At 42.3% G+C, this 21,413-nt stretch overlaps 1 protein-coding gene across 1 annotated transcript in view; it reads left to right on the forward strand.

Moving 5' to 3' along the window:
* Positions 1 to 7,407: 7,407 nt before the first annotated feature.
* Positions 7,408 to 21,413, forward strand: part of mertka (c-mer proto-oncogene tyrosine kinase a) — a 122,270-nt gene continuing 108,264 nt past the window's right edge. The window contains exon 1 of the mRNA XM_043687183.2: positions 7,408 to 7,856. Coding sequence (XP_043543118.2) covers positions 7,748 to 7,856 — 109 coding nt within the window. The 5' untranslated portion in view covers positions 7,408 to 7,747. The remainder of the gene's footprint in view (positions 7,857 to 21,413) is intronic.

Here is a 21,413-nt window from a genome sequence, read left to right on the forward strand (position 1 = left end):
GATGTTGGCATATTAGGGTGCAAATTTGGTGCCCATGACCGTTTCATGTGTCTGGATGAAGAACTGGTTGTCAAAGATGAAAACGTTGTAGTTGAGGATGAAGCGGATGAGTTGTAGGTTGGTGCTCGGAGATTGGCAGTTGTTGGTATTGAGTACTGAGGCTGTTGTCCTGATGCCATCATCATGGGGAATGCTGGTATAGAGTGCTGAAAAGTCCATTGTGAGGAGGAATGTTCCTGGTTCATCTAGTCTGTGAGAAATCTGTAGTGTCGCACCAAAAGCTGGGGGTCCCCTGTACAATGGGTTACAAGATGCTTTCGACATAGCCAGAGAGATTCTCACACAGGGTCCCATTGTCTGAAACAATGGGACATCCAAGTGTGTTTGCTTCAGAAGGCAGCAGAAGTCACCTATGCAAGTAATACGAGGGATGAAGGCATGTAGGGAACTGTGAAGGACTGGGTCAAAAGTCCTGATCAATGTTTTTAGTTCACAGGTGTGCTCTATGGTTGGATCGGCTGGTAGTTGCCTGTAGTGTTCCTGGTTGTTTACTTTTTGATATATTTCCTTGCAGTAGTCTGATCTATTCTGAATGATGATGGCTCCTCCTTATCTGCTGGTTTGATGATAATGGAGAAAGTGAGGACCGCAGATGCCGGAGATCAGAGCTTAAAAATGTGTTGCTGGAAAAGCGCAGCAGGTCAGGCAGCATCAAAGGAACAGGAGAATCGACGTTTCGGGTGAAGAGCGCCTCATCTTCCACCTAGGAACCCTCCAACCACAAGGGATGAATGCAGATTTCTCCAGCTTTCTCATTTCCCCTCCCCCCATCTTTTCTCAGTCCCAACCCTCAGACTCAGCATCGCCTTCTTGACCTGCAATCTTCTTCCCGACCTCTCCGCCCCCACCCCCTCTCCGGCCTATCACCCTCACCTTAACCTCCTTCCACTTATCATATTCCCAATGCCCCTCCCCCAAGTCCCTCCTCCCTACCTTTTATCTTAGCCTGCTTGGAACACCCTCCTCATTCCTGAAGAAGGGCTTATGCCCGAAACGTCAATTCTCCTGTTCCTTTGATGCTGCCTGACTGCTGTGCTTTTCCAGCAACACATTTTTAAGGTTTGATGACAATGTTGCAATTGGTCTTGAGAGTGTGGATGGCATCGTGTTATGAGCAGGTGATGTTTTAATTTACCTTGTGGGTATGGCTGATGAACCTGGCATTCACATATTTCCTGACGGTTTCAGCATACATATCAAGCCCAGGGCAGAGCCCTTCCGGTGGGGTCCAAGTCGACCCCTTCTTTGATCGTTCCTCTGTAGATCCCTGTGATGACTGTTCCGGTTTGTCGGTGCAGTCATTGGGATCACTGCTGGCATCTTGAAAGAATTCCCTGAGTCTCATCCGTCTGATGAATTCCTCCTGCTGCTAGACTCATGGGAAACATTTTAGTGGTGGGGCAGAGATTGAGCCCTTTGCTAAGAACTTTGATCTCTTCCGGTTAAAGGGTGTGTCCAATAAGTTGACTAATGATGTTTGGATTTCTGTAATTTCCCTTTATCGTTCCTCTGTAGTTGTGCATCTTTCTGCAATTTACTCCTCTATCTCTTACCCATTATTTGGTGGTCTCCAGGATTCTGTGGTGTAACATTCCTTCATTCAAACCAAACAAATTCTGCCTTGGAACCCCCAAGCACATAATATTTCTCCAATGCTGTAAAAGTATTTTAATTATTGGACAACTCCATCTCTTATTTCTTCCTCCTGGCCTATCTTCCCTGAATAGTTTATAGCCTGAAATATTAAATTCCCAATCCTCCTCTTATTAGAGCGAGATCTGCACTGCTATCACTGTATCTCAGTACCATGTGGTAATTCATGCCCAGAGCTCCTCCACCATCCACTGGAAAGACTACTTCTAAAATAATAAAACTAAGACTGAAGACTGAAATGGAAATCTGAAGATCGAAGATAAGACATAACGAATCTCTAATTTCCAAATGAAAACACTTCAAATCTGAATGACCTGTGTGAGATAATTTCAACATTTTTGGTTGCCATCACTTTAAACCATGTTGCTGATATCCTACATGGCTACATCAAACAGTCCCTCTTCAGTATATTCTCTCCAACAGACCCATCCAGTCCCCTTTGACCAATACCCTCCACCGCCTCACTGAACTAGTCTCAATAACTTTTCCTTCAACTCTTTCCATTTCCTTCAAATCTAGGGGGTGGCCATGGGCACTCGCATTGGCCCCATTGCTGCCTGTTACCTCAAACAGTATCTCTTCAGTACATACACAGGAATTGTTCCCCAACTTTTCTGCTGTTACATCGATGACTGTGTTGGTGCTGCATCCTGCACCCAGACTGAACTGGAGCATTTCATCGACTTTGCCAACAACTTCCACCCTGGCCCTAAATTCACATGGTCAACCTCAGACAAATTCCTCCCCTTTCTTGACCCCTTTATTTCCATCTCTGGCAACAGTCTTCAGATGGACGTCTTCTATAAATCCACAGACTCCCATAACTACCTGGACTACACCTCCTCCCACCCAGTATCCTGCAAAACTCCATCTCGTTTTCCCAATTCTTCCTTCTCTGTTGCATCTACTCGGACAAGGAGACATTCCACTCCCAAGCATCCCAGATATCCACCTATTTTGAACATTCCCCCCTCTGTCATCCAGACAGCCCTCCACCGCACCTCCTCCCTTCTCCGCTCCACTGCACTAAATGCCCCCTCTGCAAATAAAGACAGGGTCTCCCTTGTCCTCACTTTCCACCCACCAGACTCCACATCCTTAAACACCTCTACCAACTCCAAGTAGACCCCACCACCAAGAACATCTTCCCCTCCCCATCCCTCTCTGCCTGCCGCACCCCCCCACCCCTCCCTAAGAACTCAATCGAACCTTCCCCGCAACCATAAAGGATGCAATACCTGCTGGTACACCACCCCTCTCACCTCCATCCAGGTCTCCAAACGGTCCTTCCAGGTGAGACAGAGCTTCACCTGTCTCTACTCCAACCTCGTTTACTGTATCCGGTGCTCCTGATGTGGTCTTCTCTATATTGATGAAATCAAACGTAAAGTAAGGGCACATTTCGCTGAACATCTCCCAGTCACCTCCCATTTCAATTCCCCTTCCCATTCCTCTCCGAGATGACCATCCTCGGCCTCCTCTATTGCCACAGTGAAAACTGGAGGAACAATACTTCATCTTCAGCCTGGGCAACCTACAGCCCAGAGGACTCAACATTGAGTTCTCCAATTTCAAATAACTCCCTCCCCTTCCCCCAACTCCCTTTCCAGTCCCTCCTCCTTCCTTCCATTCCACTTATTGACCCTTCCTTCCAGCCACCAACTTGATTCATTCCTCCCATCGCCCCAAACAGGCTGTACCCTCCACATGAGTTCACCTATCACTACTTCACCACTCTGCCCCTCTCCCCACCCAACACCCCCCCCCCCCCCCACCATCTGCAGCTCGCCCCATCCTCACCCCAATCCTGAATAAGTGTTAAACCCGAAACATTGACTTCTTCACCTCCTGATGCTGCCTGGCTTGCTGTGTTCTTCCAGCCTCCTGCTTGTCTACTTCAAAACAATGAAGCAGCTACACCTAGAATATGAGACATATTCATTTAGTCCATATCTTCACAGAACTTTACGAACAAGATATTTCAGGTCATATTTATGTTCATGATCATAAACTGTGTTCAGGTCTGTAACTTTGATAGCAGCCTTACCAATCTGCCTGTTGCAGATTCAACTGTCCGTGACAGGACTCATAAGAGTGACCACCTGAATGTTCCTTATGGACGCAAAGTTCCACCTTCATACTGAACATTATCAACATGCTAAATGGAATGACTTTTGACTAAATCTAGCAACTCAAGGCTGGGCATCCAGGAGATAGTGTAGGCCATCAGCAAGAGCAGAATTGTACTCCAACACAATGTGCAACCCCATGGCCTGATACATCCCCAATGTACAATCAGCATCAAACCAGACGCTCAACTCTGGTTCAGGAAAGTATGCCAGGAGCAGAACCAGCCATACCGAAAAGCTACAAAACAGGATTCCATTTATGCCAAGTGGCATAAACAGCAAATGACAGACAGAACTAAGCGATTCCACATCTAATGGCTCAGGTTGAAGCTCTGCAAGTCTGGCACGTTAAGTCATGAATAGTGACTTGGGGGGAACAAAGCACTGGGGGAGAAGACTACACATCCTAAATAATGAGAAACCATGACAAATCAGTGCAAAGATAAAACTGAAGCATTTCAAAACTCTTCAGCTAGAAATGCTGGGTGAATGATCCATCTTGACCTTCCCAGAAATCCTCAGCATTACACATGTCAAATCTTCAGCTAATTTGATTCACTCCATGTGATCTCAAGACATGACTGGAGAGAGAGCTAGCATACATGTTTAGCAGGTAATAGGGAAAGCAGATGTTGGCCTTTACTTCAAAGGGAATGGAGTATAAAATAGGGAAGTCTTGTTAAAACAATGCAGGCACTAATCAGATTACATGTGGAATACTGTGAAAGTTTTGGTACTCTTATCTAAGGAAGTTAGGGAAGAGATTGCTGGGCCCCTTGCTGAAATACTTGTATCATTGACAGCCACAGGTGAGGTGTCGAAAGACTGGAGGTTGGCTAATGTGGTGCCATTGCTTATGAAAGGCTGTAACAAAAAGCTAGGGAACTATAGACTGGTCAGCCTTACATCAGTGATGGGTATGTTGTTGGAGGGAATTCTGAAAGCCAGGATTTACATGCATTTGGAAAGGCAAGGACTAATTAGGGGTAGTCAACATGGCTTTGTGCATGGAAAATTGTATCTCACTAACTTGATTGAATTGTTTGAAGAGGTGACAAAGAAGATTGATGAAGGCAGTGAAGTAGACATTGTCTATGTGGATTTCAGCAAAAGCATTCTACAAGGTTCCGCAGAGTAGACTGGTGAGTCAGTCACATGGGATCCAGGAGGAGCTAGCCAATTGGATACAAAATTGGTTGAAGGGAGGAGACAGAGGGTGGTGGTATAGGGTTGCTTTTCAGACTGGAGGCCTCTGACCAGTGGTGTGCCACAGGGATCAGTGTGGGTCCACTGCTTTTTGTCATTTATATAAATGATTTAGATGAAAATATATAAAGTATGGTTAGTAAGTTTGCAGATGACACCAGAATTGGTGGTGTAGTGGACATTGAAGAAGATTAACTCAATGTAGAATGGGACCTTGATCAAATGGGCCATTGGACCGAGGAGTGGCAGATGGAATTTAATTTAGATAAATGTGAGGTGTTGCATTTTGCTAAGGCAAATCAGGGCAAATGGTAAGGCCCTGGGGAGTGTTGCTGAACACGCAGGGTGCAGGTGCACAGTTCCTTGAAAGTGGAGGTGCAGGTAGACGGGATGGTGAAGAAGGCATTTGGCATGCTTGCCTTCATTGGTCAGAACACTGAGTATAGGAGTTTAGATATCATATTGCAGCTGTACTGTACATTGGTGAGGCCACTTTTAGAATACTGCATACAATTCTGGTTGTCCTTCTGTAGAAAGGATATTGTTAAACTTGAGAACGCGGAGAAAAGATTTACAAAGATGTAGCTGGGACTGGAGATTTTGAGTTATAGGGAGAGGCTGTATAGGCTGGGACTTTTTTTCTTGAAGTATCGGAGGCTGAGGGGTGACCTTATGGGAGTTTATAAAATCATGAGGGGCATGGATAGGGTTAATAGCCTTTTTCCTAGAGTTGGGGAGTCAAAATCTATAGGGCATAGGTTTAAAGTGAGAGGAGTAAGATTTAAAAAGGACCTGACAGGTAACTTTTCATACAGAGAGTTTTGTGTATGGAACAAACTGCCAGAGGAAGTGGTGGAGGCTGGTACAATAATAGCATTTAAAAGGCATCTGGATGGGTATATGAATATGAAGGTTTAGAAGAATAATGGCCAAGTGCTGGCAAACGGGACTTGGTTAGATTGGGATGTCTGGTTGGCATGGGCTGAATGGTCTGTTTCTGTGCTGTATGACTCTTTGAAAGATATGTAGGCTTTGTGTAGGCTACACAACATATGAGGTGGCCCAGCCAGGCTGTACCCTCTATCTGTGTTCACCTTTCTCAACTTCACCACTCTGCCCCTCTCCCCACCCAAAACCCAGCCCCACCCCGCCGCCATCTGCAACTCCCCTCACCCTCACCCTCACCCAAGTCCTAAATAAGTATTAAACCCGAATCATTGACTTCTTCACCTCCTGATGCTGCCTGGCTTGCTGTGTTCTTCCAGCCTCCGGCTTGTGTACTTCACTATCTCTGTTTGTCTGGAAGGGAATACTGTCTGGCCTGTCCAGTATGTCCAATATTCCTTGTCAAGCTTTCCCCCTAATCACATTTGCTGGTTTCAAAGTAGCATAATTCAAATACATTTATTATCGTTACAGCGCGAAATGCGGTTAAGTAGGATTAGTAACAAAACACGTAATGTTAATTCAAAAATCCAAATATCCAATAATCGGAGTTAAGCGATGTAAACAAATCAGCACAAAGGTATTTTTGTTTTTATTTCTTAATTCGAATTAATGCATATTTGGACCTTGTTATTGATACAGTGATTTAAATTATCTCGAGATTTGTTTATTGACAATATCGAATTGTATCACTCATCGGTACAAAATCCCTTTGGCTGCGATTAACTGTTTGTGGTTAGAGAGAAATATAATACCTGGAATTGTATCGTGCACATTTTATTCGAACAGTCTGCTCCTAGGGAGGTGTTGGGTTTTTTTTCGTTAGTCTTGTAGGTTCGCAATCGTTTTCTGCTGTAGCTATTGGCCACGATTACAACGTACCCATTTCTATAATACAGTCGAACCCGTATATCTTGTCAATTTAAAGGGTTCAACTTTAAAATCGGAAACCTGACAAAGCCACAGACTTCTATTTCTGTAACCGAAATTGGGATATGGAATTTCGTTCAGAATTCCCCAGGAGTGCAAAAAAAACCTAGTTTTTTTGCCTCATTTTACTGGACTGCAATAAAAGCTTCACAAGCTTATTTTGTTAAATCCCTGAAAGTTGAGATAAATATCGGTTCGTTTTTGCCTCCACAGCAGTCCATTATGATCGCTAGTCGCAGTAAAATTCTTTATCGGCAACCAGAAAGCTTCAAGTGTCTTTCTGAGGAGTATCTCTCTCTCTCAGTGCTAAGGGAGCAGTAATGTGCCAGGTTTGGACGGGGGTTGGAGGCTCTGTTGTGGGAGGTGGGGATATCGAAAGCTACAAACCCAGGTCGTGGGTGGGAGAGAGGTGTACGGGCGGGTTAATCTCAGCAATCCGGATTTAACACAACAGCACCAGTGCAGAATGCAATACCTCTGCCCTACAACATGTGAACTGTTCAGTGCTTAGCAGCGAAATTCATGCTCGATCGAAGTGAGTGAATGCCCGTGAAATTCATTTGCAACTTGGCTGGGATCACGTGCCTCTGCAGAGCCGCCTCACAGAGGGTTTTCTTTTCTGTCTGTGTTGGATGGGGGTAGGTTCAAAAAATCGCCGTGCAGTCAGCAATATTAATCAGCGCTTCCTCAGATGTTGGTAACTTTAGCACATCATCGTTACTGCTGTGGTCAAAACAGGCGAAACCCAGCGCCACAAAGTTGTGATTACACTTGAGTGAAGAGTTGCTGCTGCGGAGTTCCCTGCAGCCGCCGAGTCCAGCACCATGACTACATTCAGGGAGAGCTGCCGCCGACAACGCTACTCCTCCAGGATGAAACCTCGCTCCAACTTGTGGGCATTCACTTTGTTCCTTCATTTTGCCCGCGGATCCGGTGAGTTGCGAGATAGTATTATGAGACGTGGGTCGACTTGCAAATGAAATGAACCAAGTCTGTGCCGCGCTCGCACCTGGAGATAAATATGTATAAACACTTCTCTTTCGGACTGTAATTGACATAGTGTGATATCTCGGAATGGGGGGGGGGGGGGGTGGGGGGGAACGTTTTCCCATAGCTAAGTTCAGATGAAAGTACAAGGAAAATAAGTGAATAGAACCCCAAATGAGCCACACCGTGTTATTTAACATTCTTCCATTCTTGATGTGTCTGATGAGATCGGTAACCTGGATTTATACATTTAGATTTTTTAATAGTATTTTCCAGTTCTGTGGATTTGAAACTTTAAAAAACGAAAACTGCTAACCACACAACATATGAGAAAAGGATCTCTAAGGTTTTTTAAAGATCTTTTTTGGATGCAAGTGGACAGACCTGTTGCATGATTTCAGTCTGTTCACATTTTCGTTGATATAAAGGCGGTACGTGTACAGTATATATATTATATAACATATATTATCAAACTTAATGGTTTTCGCCAACACCCCCCCCCCCCCCCCCATCTCATTTGTCGATAGTAAATGAGCGAAATAAAAGCAGTTGTGTGTACGCGCTGAGTCATTTTAATTTCTGGACTTACTTTTAATTGTTGGGAATGTTTAGATTGCCAGAATGGGGGGAGGGTTAGCGAAAGTAGCAATCAGAATGAAAACATCGGAAGCCTGGTTATCCTGGTACCCTGCAGTTTGCTGATTGTGACTGACAGTAGTTGGTTATTGCAATGGGGGAGGGTGGTCGTAACTTGCATCGATGCAGACCCCTTCGTGGCCTCCGGATGTCCCAGACAGGCTTCGACTTGAAGTACTATGAGTTTAAGCCATCGTTGCAGAAATGCAAGAGTAGCAACTAGTCTGAACACCGAATTACAACAATGAAAACTAAACATTGCCTATTTATTTATTTGTAGCGCTTTAAACGTAATGAACCGTCCTAAACATGCTTATCCCGATAAGTCCGGACGACCCCATTTAATTAGGCGAAAGCGAGGACTGCAAGTTCAGAATCAAAAAGTGTGGTGCTGGAAAAGCACAGCCGGTCAGGTAGCATCCGAGGAGCAGGAGAGTCGACGTTTCGAGCATAAGCCCCTCATCAGAAATTCCTGATGCCTGACCGGCTGTGCTTTTCCAGCACCACACCTTTTGACTCCGACCTCATTTGACTGTTTATGGGATTATTGTGCTTTATGGTGGCCCTGGTTTTCTTTGAATTGCACTGAGGGATCTATTATGTGCACCAGAGAGAGCATCTTTGACAGTGTCACACTTCCTTTCTCCTGCACTGGAGGTATTACCATTATAATATGCTGAAGTCTGTGGAGAGTTTTTGACTGGACACAAGGCACATTCCCCAATTGTTGAGGTACTGGACTCATAACAATGTGTACTTCAATGGTCTTCCACATCCTGGCTGAAACACCCTTAATTCTGGAATTAGCATTGCAGTTTTAGTGTGCAGACTAAAAGAAAGGTGAATAATGGTAAAGGATTAAACTGAGAAAATTGGCTTATGTCAACATTCCTTTATCTCATCTGTTTCTACCTCCCTCACCATTGCATAAACACATTTTGGACATAACGTTTTGTATTTCACCTACCTTACACCAAGTCTCCAGAATTTATTCCGAACTGAACCTCCATTCTCTTCCCCTCCAACCCACTCCATATCCATCCTTGTGAAGTTCAGTGGCACCTGCACATTTTGAAATCATTGCATCCTGTGCATTCTATCAGTACTTTCAAAAGCATTCCAGAAAAAGACTTCTTCAATCGTGCTTTCAAAGCGTCCTCATTACTATTTTCCTTCTGTCCTGCTCTATCATTCTTTTGTCTTTGGAAAACTGAAAAGTTTTATTTATTTTGGGTAACATTTTATTTTCAAACTAACAAAAATGTATTTTCTGTCTCAATAAAACCAAAAAGTAACTTTTCTATCTTTATAATGTGTTGTCTGGTTCAAGGCGGTCAGGAAGCCAACGGCTTCCCATAGTCCATGGAATTCCAATCTAAAGACCCGTGACCCATCTCAGCTGAAATACCCTGTTAGCAATGCGGTCTTCTTACGTGACAGATTCCTGGTGCTGGCTGCAAAGCCAAAGTAAACCTCTTGGATTTGTAAAGTCTGATTGCTTTACAAATTTTCTAATTTTCTTTCACTGGTGCTACAGTGAACAGTTTTGACTCGTGTGTTTGAATTTCACTATTTTGTGACTTTTGTCGTTGCATATATGTGGGTGCTATTCAATGATAAACAGTTAAAAGTGGCTCCATTCACCTATAGATTTAGTTTACAACACATGTATTTTAATTAATGGTTTGCTAGGACTTATACATTTAATAGTAAGGTCCTAGGGAGTGTTGCTGAACAAAGAGACCTTGGAGTGCAGGTTCATAGCTCCTTGAAAGTGGAGTCGCAGGTAGATAGATCAGAACATAGAGTATAGGAGTTGGGAGTCTAGATTAGAGTGGTGCTGGAAAAGCACAGCAGGTCAGGCAGCATCTGAGGAGATTTTCCTGCTCCCTGGCCTGCTGTGCTTTTCCAGCACCACTCTAATCTAGACTCTGATTTCCAGCATCTGCAGTCCTCACTTTTGCGTATAGGAGTTGGGAGGTCGTGTTGCAGCTGTACAGGATGTTGGTTAGGCCACTTTTGGAATATTGCATGCAATTCCAATCTCCTTCCTATCTGAAGGATGTTGTGAAACTTGAAAGGGTTCAGAGAAAATTTACAAGGATGTTGCCAGGGTTGGAGAATTTGAGCTATAGGCAGAGGCTGAATAGGCTGGGGCTGTTTTCCCTGGAGCATCGAAGGCTGAGGGGTGACCTCATAGAGGCTTATAAAGTCATGAGGGGCATGGATAGGGTAAATAGGCAAAGTCCTTTCCCTGGGGTGGGGGAGTCCAGAATTAGAGGGCATAGGTTTAGTGTGAGAGGGGAAAGATATGAAAGGGACCTAAGGGACAATCTTTTCATGCAGAGGGTGGTGCGTGTATGGATCAAGCTGCCAGAGGAAGTGGTAGAGGCTGGTACGATTGCATGATTTAAACGGCATATGTATGGGTATATGAATGGGAAGAGTTTAGAGGGATATGAGCCAAGTGCTGGCAAATGGGACTGGATTAGGTTGGGATAATCTGGACATGTTGGACAAATTGGATGGAAGGGTCTCTTTCTGTGCTGTATACATCTCTATGACTCTATGTGCAAAATTGACAGGCAGGAGGCTGGAAGAACACTGCAAGCCAGGCAGCATCAGGAGGTAGAGAAGTCGACGTTTCGGGTGTAACCCTTCTTCAGGACTGGGGGTGGGTGTCAGGGGAGCTGCAGATAAAGGGGGCCGCAGGGCAAGGTGGAGAAGAGGGGATAGGTGAAGACAGGTAGAGGGTACAACCTGGTTGGTCAATGGGAGGAATGAATCGAGGAGGTTGCAGGGTAGCTGGGAATGGAGACAGGAGATGGGGAGGGAGGTCATTTGAAATTGGAGAACTCAGTGTTGAGTCCTTCAATAAGGTTAGGTGTCTGGTACTTGAACTGTTGCATCTCTGGAGCAGGTGGGATTTGAACTTCAACTTTCTGTCACAGTGGTAGGGATTTTATTTAGGGACTCTTTTTAAGGAGCAGTAAATTACAAACACTACACACCAGGGACAGTGTGTTTCAGATTGCACTATCTGCCCTGATTGGATTTGACTCCTTGATCCCAGACTGGAATGGTGATACCCCTGCACCACCACCTCCTCCCTGGGCTCTGGGCTTGGTTAGCTGAGTTGCCCTGAATGGCTGATTGTGATGCCAGTGTCAAGAGTGGGGTTAGTTTGAAAGCACAGCAGGTCAGGCAGCATCCGAGGAGCCGGAGAATCGACGTTTCAGCCAAGAGCCCTTTATCAGGAATTGTGATGCCAACCCAATAGTGTAGGTTCAATTCCTATCCCCAGTGAGGGACAATGAAGGACTTTCATTCTCAACCTCTCCGCTATCAGTCATCTCTCCCTAATGAGAGAGTAGCCCTATGGTCCAGTAGAAATATGATGACTTTACACCACTTGCAAATTGTATAGATGTCTCAAATAAATATCAGACATGATGCATCAAAATACCTTCATTTGTGTTGCAACATTCAAGATTCTTCTCATGGTGTCAGCTGACTGTGAATCAGATACCTTGTTTGGGATTCTTCAATGTGCTTACTGTTCTTCAATTTTATCTTTGTTTGTAAATATGTTTGTGTCCTTGAGCACATTGTGTATTGAATAGCTCGCTTGCTGAAAGAGTTTTATTCCACAACAGATGCAGCAAGAGTGTGCAAACAGTGGAATTAAGAGTTTGAATTGTATTTACAGAGCAATGTGATACAAAGCTACTGGCAATTACAAAACCTGTGCTTTTGAATCCCTCCAACTGTTTGAGTACATCGACTAACACAAAATGAAAGCAGTTGTAGTTGTATTTGTTATGAATACACTTTATAATGTAATGTAAGGTGTGATATATATGTTTTATTATAAATATCATTTAGTTTAGTATTTGGATTTTGAACTGATGGCATCTGGGTTTTGGTCTGTGTATATAAGAATGTTTTATTATTACGGTACCAGTGTTTCTGGAATTATGACTTTTTTTTATAAACCAATATGAGAGAAGAAGTCCGTGGGGTCAGGGATTTGTGGTTGATACCAGAATTTGTTTGCATTGGCAGAGTTTTACAAGTGGACACTGTAAACATTGAGGTGCAAGAGGTTGTTTTCCGCATAGAAACATCAGGAAACGATTTTATAAAATTTTGCTTCAAAGAAAAGCCCATAATTTGGAAATCTTTTGGTTTCAATTTATAGAAACTGTGGTAGAAAGCTTCTTCTAGAGAAAGGCAATAGAACTTTTTAGAACTGTTCAGAACTCAGTGTAAGGACTTTAGCTTGAAAGTTCCAGACCAGAAGTATTTGGTTAGAACCCTGATAAAATTGTTTGAAGCTGTAAAAGTTTAAACTTAGTTGTGTGACTAATTAAGAAAGGGACTACCAAGACAGGGGTTTAAAAGAAACAGTTCATTTTGGGAGAGAGGTCCAAATTAGTAATACTTACTGGGTTTTCAAAAATTTCCTGAATGGTCAAGGTATAATTTGATAATTAAGTACGGGCGGCACGGTGGCACAGTGGTTAGCACTGCTGCCTCACAGCGCCAGAGACCCGGGTTCAATTCCCGCCTCAGGCAACCGACTGTGTGGAGTTTGCACATTCTCCCCGTGTCTGCGTGGGTTTCCTCCGGGTGCTCCGGTTTCCTCCCACACTCCAAAAATGTGCAGGTTAGGTGAATTGGCCACGCTAAATTGCCTGTAGTGTTAGGTGCAGGGGTAAATGTAGGGGAATGGGTCTGGGTGGGTGCGCTTCGGCGGGTCGGTGTGGACTTGTTGGGCCGAAGGGCCTGTTTCCACACTGTAAGTAATCTAATCTAATCTAATCTAAAACCTATATATGTGATAGAGAAGTGATCTGGTGTTTGACTGCTGTAATGTGATGGTGTTGGACCTTTGCTGTGTGTTTTGAAACCCTTCAAATTGTGTTATATATTTATTTTATTTTATTTATTTTTATTTCATCTGTCTTTCTTTTGCACAATTAACTTTTGATTTATTGTTAAAACCAGATCTGCAGCATTGTCTACTTGTGTCTCAGTGAAATAACAACTCATTAAATAAACAAAAACAAAATGTGACCGGGGTCTCTCTGATCCGGTAATAACATCAGTTGGGATCATTATTATTGTTGCAATTATTATTGTTATTATTTTGTGGATTCATATTCAGAGGATTGTGCCTTAAGGCCCCAGTTGACCTTTGGGTGTGAAATGCCATTTGCAATTCCCCCTTCTTGGACATAATCAAGGGATTCAGAAAGATCTGCATTTTGCAATTTCCAAGCAGTCACATATCCCCTTGCCTCTGAATCCATCTCTGAGGGGCATTAAATTTCACAAATCGTTAATGTTTCAGATTATGACTTTTCATCAGCCATGTTTGCATGGTCTAAGGCATTATGGCCTCTGGCCAGATTGTCCCGTGGAGTTCAAAGTGGTGAGAAAGTGCCTTCATTAAGTTTGTACACTTAATTAACATCAACAGCACCTGCATGCATTATGTAGCACCTATAACATCATAAAACATCCCAAGGCAACTCAAAGGAATAATACCAAAGAAAGTTTAGCACAGAGTCACATAAAACAATGTTAGAATCAACAAGCAAATGCTTGAAAAAAAAGTACATTGCAAAATGTGAATCAAGAAGTGCGAACGCAGATGAGTTTTAGTGAATGCATTCTAGAGTTTAGGGCCTGGAAAACTGAGGACGTTACCATTCGAACTGGAGCATTGCTATTTGGGCATGTACCAAAATTATGGGAGATAGACATCTGGTAGGTTTATGGGATTAGAGGAAGTTGAATAGAAAGGGAAGGGAAGGCCACATTGAAAGATAAGAAATTTAGTTTAAAATTGAGGTGTTGAGATTCCAGGTCATTATTAGTTTAAAAGACCCCATGTCAACTGCCTTTCTCAAAACTTATTATTTTATGAAAGATCAAAATGGAGAAACCGTTCTCCTACACAGCATATACCAACAATGATGATTTTTTTTGCACAGAAGTTTTATTTGTTTTTGTTTCCTTTTAAAAAATGGTTTGAGAATGTTTGGTCTGAAGAAAAGACATTTTTGTGTAGCACCCAATCTCTCTTGCATTTCAGAAAACTGGTAACATTGTGTGGCAAGCAAGGCAGTGAAAACTATTGGCAGACTCTGAAAGAATGTGAACTTTAATCCACTGAAAAGCTCTGAACTAATGAGGCTCCTTTCTATGGGAATTCTTTTTCCTATCAATTTTCTCCAATTCACTCCAGAAGACCTGCTCACTGCGTAAACGTAATTACCACTATTTGTGTATAAATCAGACAATGTATTCAATCATAGGGGCAGAAAGGAAATAAATAATTTCATTTCTGTAGTGCCTCCATTGTCAGGATACAAGTTTTTTACTGCAAGGTGGGAGTCCTGCGTATTGATACTTTGCCAAGCTCAGTTACCCTTTGTCGGTATTTACATCCTTCAAACTGGCATGACTAGCTAGTAATTAGGATTAATCGTTGGCACAGGCAGGGGTGTTCTGGCAAGAAACATAGGAGTGAATAACACAGCCTCCATGCTGGATTTGTAGGTTGTTTGGGGGCTGAGGTAAGCAGGTTAAATTTAAACTATTTTCTTTAAAATCTTAAGATTAAAATCTTTACTATCAGTACCATTCCCTTTGTCTTTTGTTCGGGGAGTGGATTGCTCCTCCTCCCTCTCTGTCAACAGTATTAAAATCATAATTTTCCACTCCTGAAGAACAGTCAGGTAAGACTGATTGTGAACTTTGCTTCTCAATCCGCAGACCATGCCAGACCTACTAAGTTTCTCTAATACTTTGTTTTATCATAACCAGTAGATTATCCCTAATTCAATGAAGAGTGCATGAGTATTTGCACTAGGTTTCAACCTGATGAAGCTACCACATGGGGTAACTTGCATGCCCAGCAATATAAACAGCAAGTATTAGACAGAGCTAAGTGATTGCAACCAACAGATCAGATCTGAGCTTTGCAAAAATGTCACATTCAGCAATGAATGCTGGTGAACAATGAAAGAACTGGCTAGTGGAGGAAACTCTACAGTGTGTTATGGGAGCTTCACTTATCCAGACAAGCGAGGAGTATTCCATTACACACCTGAATTGTGCCTGGATCCACTACTTTTCGTCCCCTACTTTTCGTCCTTTATATAAATGATTTGGATGTGGGCATAAGGGGTATCGTTAGTAAGTTTGCAGATGACACCAAAATTCAAGGTGCATTGGGCAGCTAAGAAGGTAAACCTCAGATTACAATGGGATCTTGATCAGATGGGCCAATGGGCTGAGAAGTGGCAGATGGAATTTAATTTAGATAAATGCGAGGTGCTGCATTTTGGGAAAGCAAACCTTAGCACTTAATGGTAAAGTCCTAGGGAGTGTTGCTGAACAAAGATCTTGGAGTGCAGGTTCATAGTTCCTTGAAAGTGGAGTCGCAGGTAGATAGGATAGTGAAGAAGGCTTTTGGTATGCTTTCCTTTATTGGTCAGAGTATTGAGTACAGGAGTTGGGAGGTCATATTACGGATGTACAGGACATTGGTTAGGCCACTTTTGGAATATTGCGTGTAATTCTGGTCTTCTTCCTATCGGAAAGATGTTGTGAAACTTGAAAGGGTTCAGAAGAAAATTTACAAGGATGTTGCCAGGGTTGCAGGATTTGAGCTACAGGGAGACATTGAACAGGCTGGGGCTGTTTTCCCTGGAGCGTTGACGACTGAGGGGTGATGTTATGGAGGTTTATAAAATCATGAGGGGCATGGATAGGATAAATAGACAAAGTCTTTTCCGTGGGGTGTGGGGGTGCACAACTAGAGGGCATAGGTTTAGGGTCAGAGGGGAAAGATATAAAAGAGACCTAAGGGACAACGTTTTCACGCAGAGGGTGGTACGTGTATGGAATGAGCTGCCAGAGGATATGGTGGAGGCTGGTACAATTGCAACATTTAAAAGGCATCTGGATGGGTGTATGAATAGGAAAGGTTTGGAGGGATGTGGGGTGGGTGCTGGCAGGTGGGACTAGATTGGGTTAGGATATCTGGTCGGCATGGACAAGTTGGACTGAAGGGTCTGTTTCTGTGCAGTACATCTCTATGACTATGAACCTGTGGATGGTGCGCAGACCATGGGGACTCAGCAAGTGAGTTTCCTGTTGAGAATTCCTTGCCTCTTGTTAGATTTTGGATGTTCGTGATAGATATTGAATATATTCCCTCATTTAGAGATCCGTATGGATCCCTACAACTGAGTCACGAGGCCCAGGCTCCAGTCCCACCTGCTCCAGCGATGTCGTAACACAGTATCTACTTATCATAGAGTGAGTGCAGCAAAGATTCATGAGGCTTATACGAGGGAAATAAGGGATGTCCTATGAGGAAAGATTGGTTCGACTGGGCCTTTTCTCACTAGAGTTTAGAGGAATCAGAATGGATCTGATTAAAACATATAAAATTCTAACAGGACGAGACAGACTAGATGTAGGGACAATACTTCCCCTGGTTTGCAACCATGGGTCACATCTCAAGATCTGGAGCCATTTAGGATTGAGATGAGGAAATATTTCAGCTTTCAGAGGGTGTTCACCCTGTGAAACTCACTACAACAAAGCTCTCAGGAGTATTTTCAAGAAGGAGAATGACAAATTTTTAGATATTAAAGGCGTCAAGGAGTTTGGAGAAACGTGGAATATGGCGTTAGTAGAGAGGATCAGCCTTGATCATAGTGAATGCGGAGCAAGCTTGAAGGACCAAATGACATACTCGATATAGAGATGATTATTTATAACAATGTTTCAGATTGTTCATTATATGTGTTAAGAAGCAGCAGTTTAGGTATGATACATTAGTTAATTATACACATATTTATGACAATAAAGGATGGTTCCTTAATACCAGAAGATGAACAGGCAATTGGCACAACTTAGGTCAATCTTAGTTAAGATGTGAAGGCAAGCATCCTGCTCTCCAGCCAAAGTGTTAGTTGACTCTTCCCAGGGTCATCCTCCTTTTGGCACATCTTCCATATGGAGGCGGCAGCTTCCTGACAAGGAAACCACTACCCCTATCAATCCTGAGCATTTGTTGATATGCTCTATTTTTGAGGCTGGCAATCCGCACTGCATCTACAGTGAACATGGGATAAGTACTCTGTTATGAAGTTGAAGGTGTGTACTTACCTTTAAGAGAGACTGAAAGCTGTTTTGCACTGAGAGCTTGCAGGTACCTGTCATGTGACTGACTGGCAGTCTCAGCATGTACTGGAAAATTGAAAATATGTAACTTTGGCTGTGAAACAAATACCTGAGTTTTGGTTGCTGTTTTGATAACCATTTGAATGTAGCCAATCAGTTTAAATTATGTCCCAGGACACTAAAACCTAATTGAGTTTGAATTTAATGCTTGTTGCCAACCTTGAACCAATGAGATGATCCGATATTTGGGGTTTAAAGAAACAGGCATTTTGGAAACCTAGAAAGAGACCAACTGCCATTGCTAGAGTAACTGCCAGCAACACATAGAACATAGCAAAATACAACGCAGTACAGGCCCTTTGGTCCTCGATGTTGCGCCGATCCAAGCCCACCTAACCTACACTAGCCCACTATCCTCCATATGCCTATCCAATGCCTGTTTAAATGCCCATAAAGAGGGAGACACACTCTCTATGAAAGGTATATTTTTCATATGAATCATCATTACAGCAAAAGACCAAGATGACCCAGAAAGAGCTACAGTCAGAAGAAGACAGACACTGACGACAGTTGCTGGTGGTTTTGAAATTAAGTTGATGTAATTTTAATGGGGGTTTTTATCAAAACAGTATATTGTTATAGACTGGGAGGTAGATAACAAACATTTAAGAGAAAGAAGACTTAGAGTTGTAAATAGTGGTTGTTTAATGTTCATTTTTAGAGTTAAAGATAAATTGATAGTTTTTCTTTAAATAATGGAATTTGGGAGTTCTCGCTCACTCATACTTTAACAGATTACAGGGTGAAGTGAGCTTTTCTGGGTGTTAGGTTTAATTAGTAGAAGGGTTTACTACCATGTCATAACAACTCGCAATATCAAAATAACCATTGTCTTCTTTGTTCACTCCTCCATCATAATGGCAGCTTTCATTTTATATGAGAACAAACAATTCAGCTTTTTCCAAAGAATTTGGGGCACTTGGCAGCATTGGCCTGTTAGCTTTCATAACTCTTATCTATATCTTGTCTATTGTCCTTGTTTAAAACATTATTTGTTTATGTTTGGGGAAGGTAAGTAACTGCTTTCACAGCCTTTATATGAGGTCTCAATTCTACACAGGAAATCACATTTCAAAGGGACCTTGGTTTTAATACCCTGAACCTACTCTTGTGGTCACAGTTGGTCCAGTTCAGTTTGTGGTCAATAGTGATTCTCATGATTTTGACAGTTTGGGAGATTCAGTGACGCTAATACCATTCAATGCCAAGAGGAAATGGTTCATTTGGTCATGTGGTTTTATGCCCACAGACATGAAATTGCATTTAGGACAGAATGGTCAAGGAGAAGGCAAAGTCAAAAACTATGCCTACACTCAGACTCCCTCAGAGCTCTGTTTATTGTATATTCATACTAGTTATTCTTATACATTGTAATCTGAAATATATGAGTTTCTAAACTTACTGTCATGTTATCAAAGCTATCCATAACTAGATGTCACATGTGCCAACTTTCATCCATCTTCTAAATATTTGGTCTCAGTAACTCCAATTACGCAATGCTACTTGAGTTCATAGAGGAGCAGCTCTGTGACAACATTACAAGTTTGCTCCACAGAATAAATGCCCTTACACAATAATGAGGTGCTCTCTTGTTGGAGATGGTCATTACCTGCTACTTGAGTGGCATGAGTATTATTTGAAACTTGCACCTGAATGTTGTTCAGGTCTTGCTGCACATGGATACTGACTGCATTGGTATCTGAGGAGTTGTAAATATAACTGGAATCATCAGTGAACAACCTATTGCCAGACTTTATGATGGATAGAAGAATCATTGATGAAGCAGATGAAGAGATTGAGCCCATGACACTACCCTGTGGAACTCCTGCAGAGATGTCCTGTGACTAAGGTGCTTTGCCTCCAGCAATCACAACCTTTGTGCCAGGTATTGACTCCAACTAGCAGACAGTTTTCTCTCTGATTCTCATTGGGTTCAGTTTTGCTCAGGCTGCTTGATACCATGCTTGGTCAAATGCTCCATTGATGTCACCTGCAGTCACCCTCACTTCTCCATTTGGATGAATATTATAAAGGCAATTATTAGGAAAGTTTGGAAGTTTATGCTATTGGGAATGTGAAGAAGCCTTTTTGTACAAATACCAGCATGGTCCAGTTGTATCAAATGCCTGTTTCTGTGCTAAACAGTTGTTACAAATCTGTAAAACACTGAGGGAAATCAAATGTCAATGATGGTACTGATATATTTTTTTTAAAAACCATTAAAATCACTGTTTTTGTGAGGAATAGATGCTTTTACAATGAAATTGAAACACAGTCTTCATTGTTTATCTATTTGCCATTGCATCAAATTGACCTCTGAAAAATGAAGATAATGTCAGCTATACAAGAACACAAATGCAGGTTGAAAGTTCCACAATTTTATACCACTGATGTCAGTGAGCTTGCTAAACTTGGCTACCTTCACATATTTTTGTGAATTTACCATTTTGCTACCACGACTGACAGCGCTTGACATATGGATACTAATCTTTCAGTATAGAGGGAACATGTTATGAAATGGCATGGAACTGATTTATTTGAAATATGACATCCTTTTCCAAATACAGCATATTGCTGTAAAGAAAAATGTGGACTTATTATGATGTGTGCATTTATTGTCTTTCTTGATTTAAGAATTAAAAACTTCAATCATCAAATTCTTAATTAAGCATAGACGCATTGTTTCATGAGGTCAAGGTGTATCTTGGATTTTAAAACTAGCGTCGTAAGTAGCCTGAGATGAGTTTTATCTGGGTTAAAAAATGTTTGCACAAAGAAGTGGGATTGGATGGATGTGTGGGAGTATCGGTAGTGGAGGATACAAGGACATGGTTTGCAAACAGGTTTTTTTAAATCAGGACAAGAGAATGAAGAGCCCAGACAATGGAAACATGGGTGAGGTTAGTCATGAACAGAGAAGGGGAAGTTTACTTCGAGGAAACTGCTGGAGAAGACAGAAGAGCATCAAAATAAATAGGAAAAAGTTTTTTTTGAGTTGGAGGTTCAGATCACCAGTGAAATGTCACTCAGTGCAGAGTTGAGGAAAGAAACGTGGAGAAACTTGGGGCAAAGGGGAGGATGGTAGCAACATGGTAAGATGAATTTTGAGAAGAGGAGAGGGTGGAACAAGATTAGATATTTGAAGTGAGGAAAAGATACCAATGGAGTAAAGAAGCGCACTAAGGGAGTGATTTAGCATTTAAGACCTCACTGTGTCACTGTGATGGTTTGAGTTAGGCAGACAGTGTAAGACAAAGCAAAGAATTATGGATGCTAGAGATCTGAAATAAAAGCAGAAAGTGCTGCAGAAGTGCAGCTGACTGGCAGCGTCTGTGGAGAGAGAAAGAAAGATTACGTTTCCAGTTCAATATGACTCTTCTTCCGACCATTTTTTTAAAAAGTCAGACCTTCACAGAATTGAAAACTAAAATCCATTTTGCTCTACATTAGAATACAAATTCACAAATAATAATGTGTTGTGAACCTTCTTCACACTGCCAATTTCTCTGAAATTGTACGCCTCCATCTATATTGTTAATAATGCCACTTCTCTTTGAACACTCAACAAACTTAGGTTTGTGGTTTTCTTGTCTGTCA

Source organism: Chiloscyllium plagiosum, unplaced genomic scaffold (genome assembly GCF_037043375.1).
Source record: "Chiloscyllium plagiosum isolate Xiang-an unplaced genomic scaffold, Cpla_swu_hap1 HiC_scaffold_3, whole genome shotgun sequence".
Taxonomy (NCBI): Eukaryota; Metazoa; Chordata; class Chondrichthyes; order Orectolobiformes; family Hemiscylliidae; genus Chiloscyllium; species Chiloscyllium plagiosum.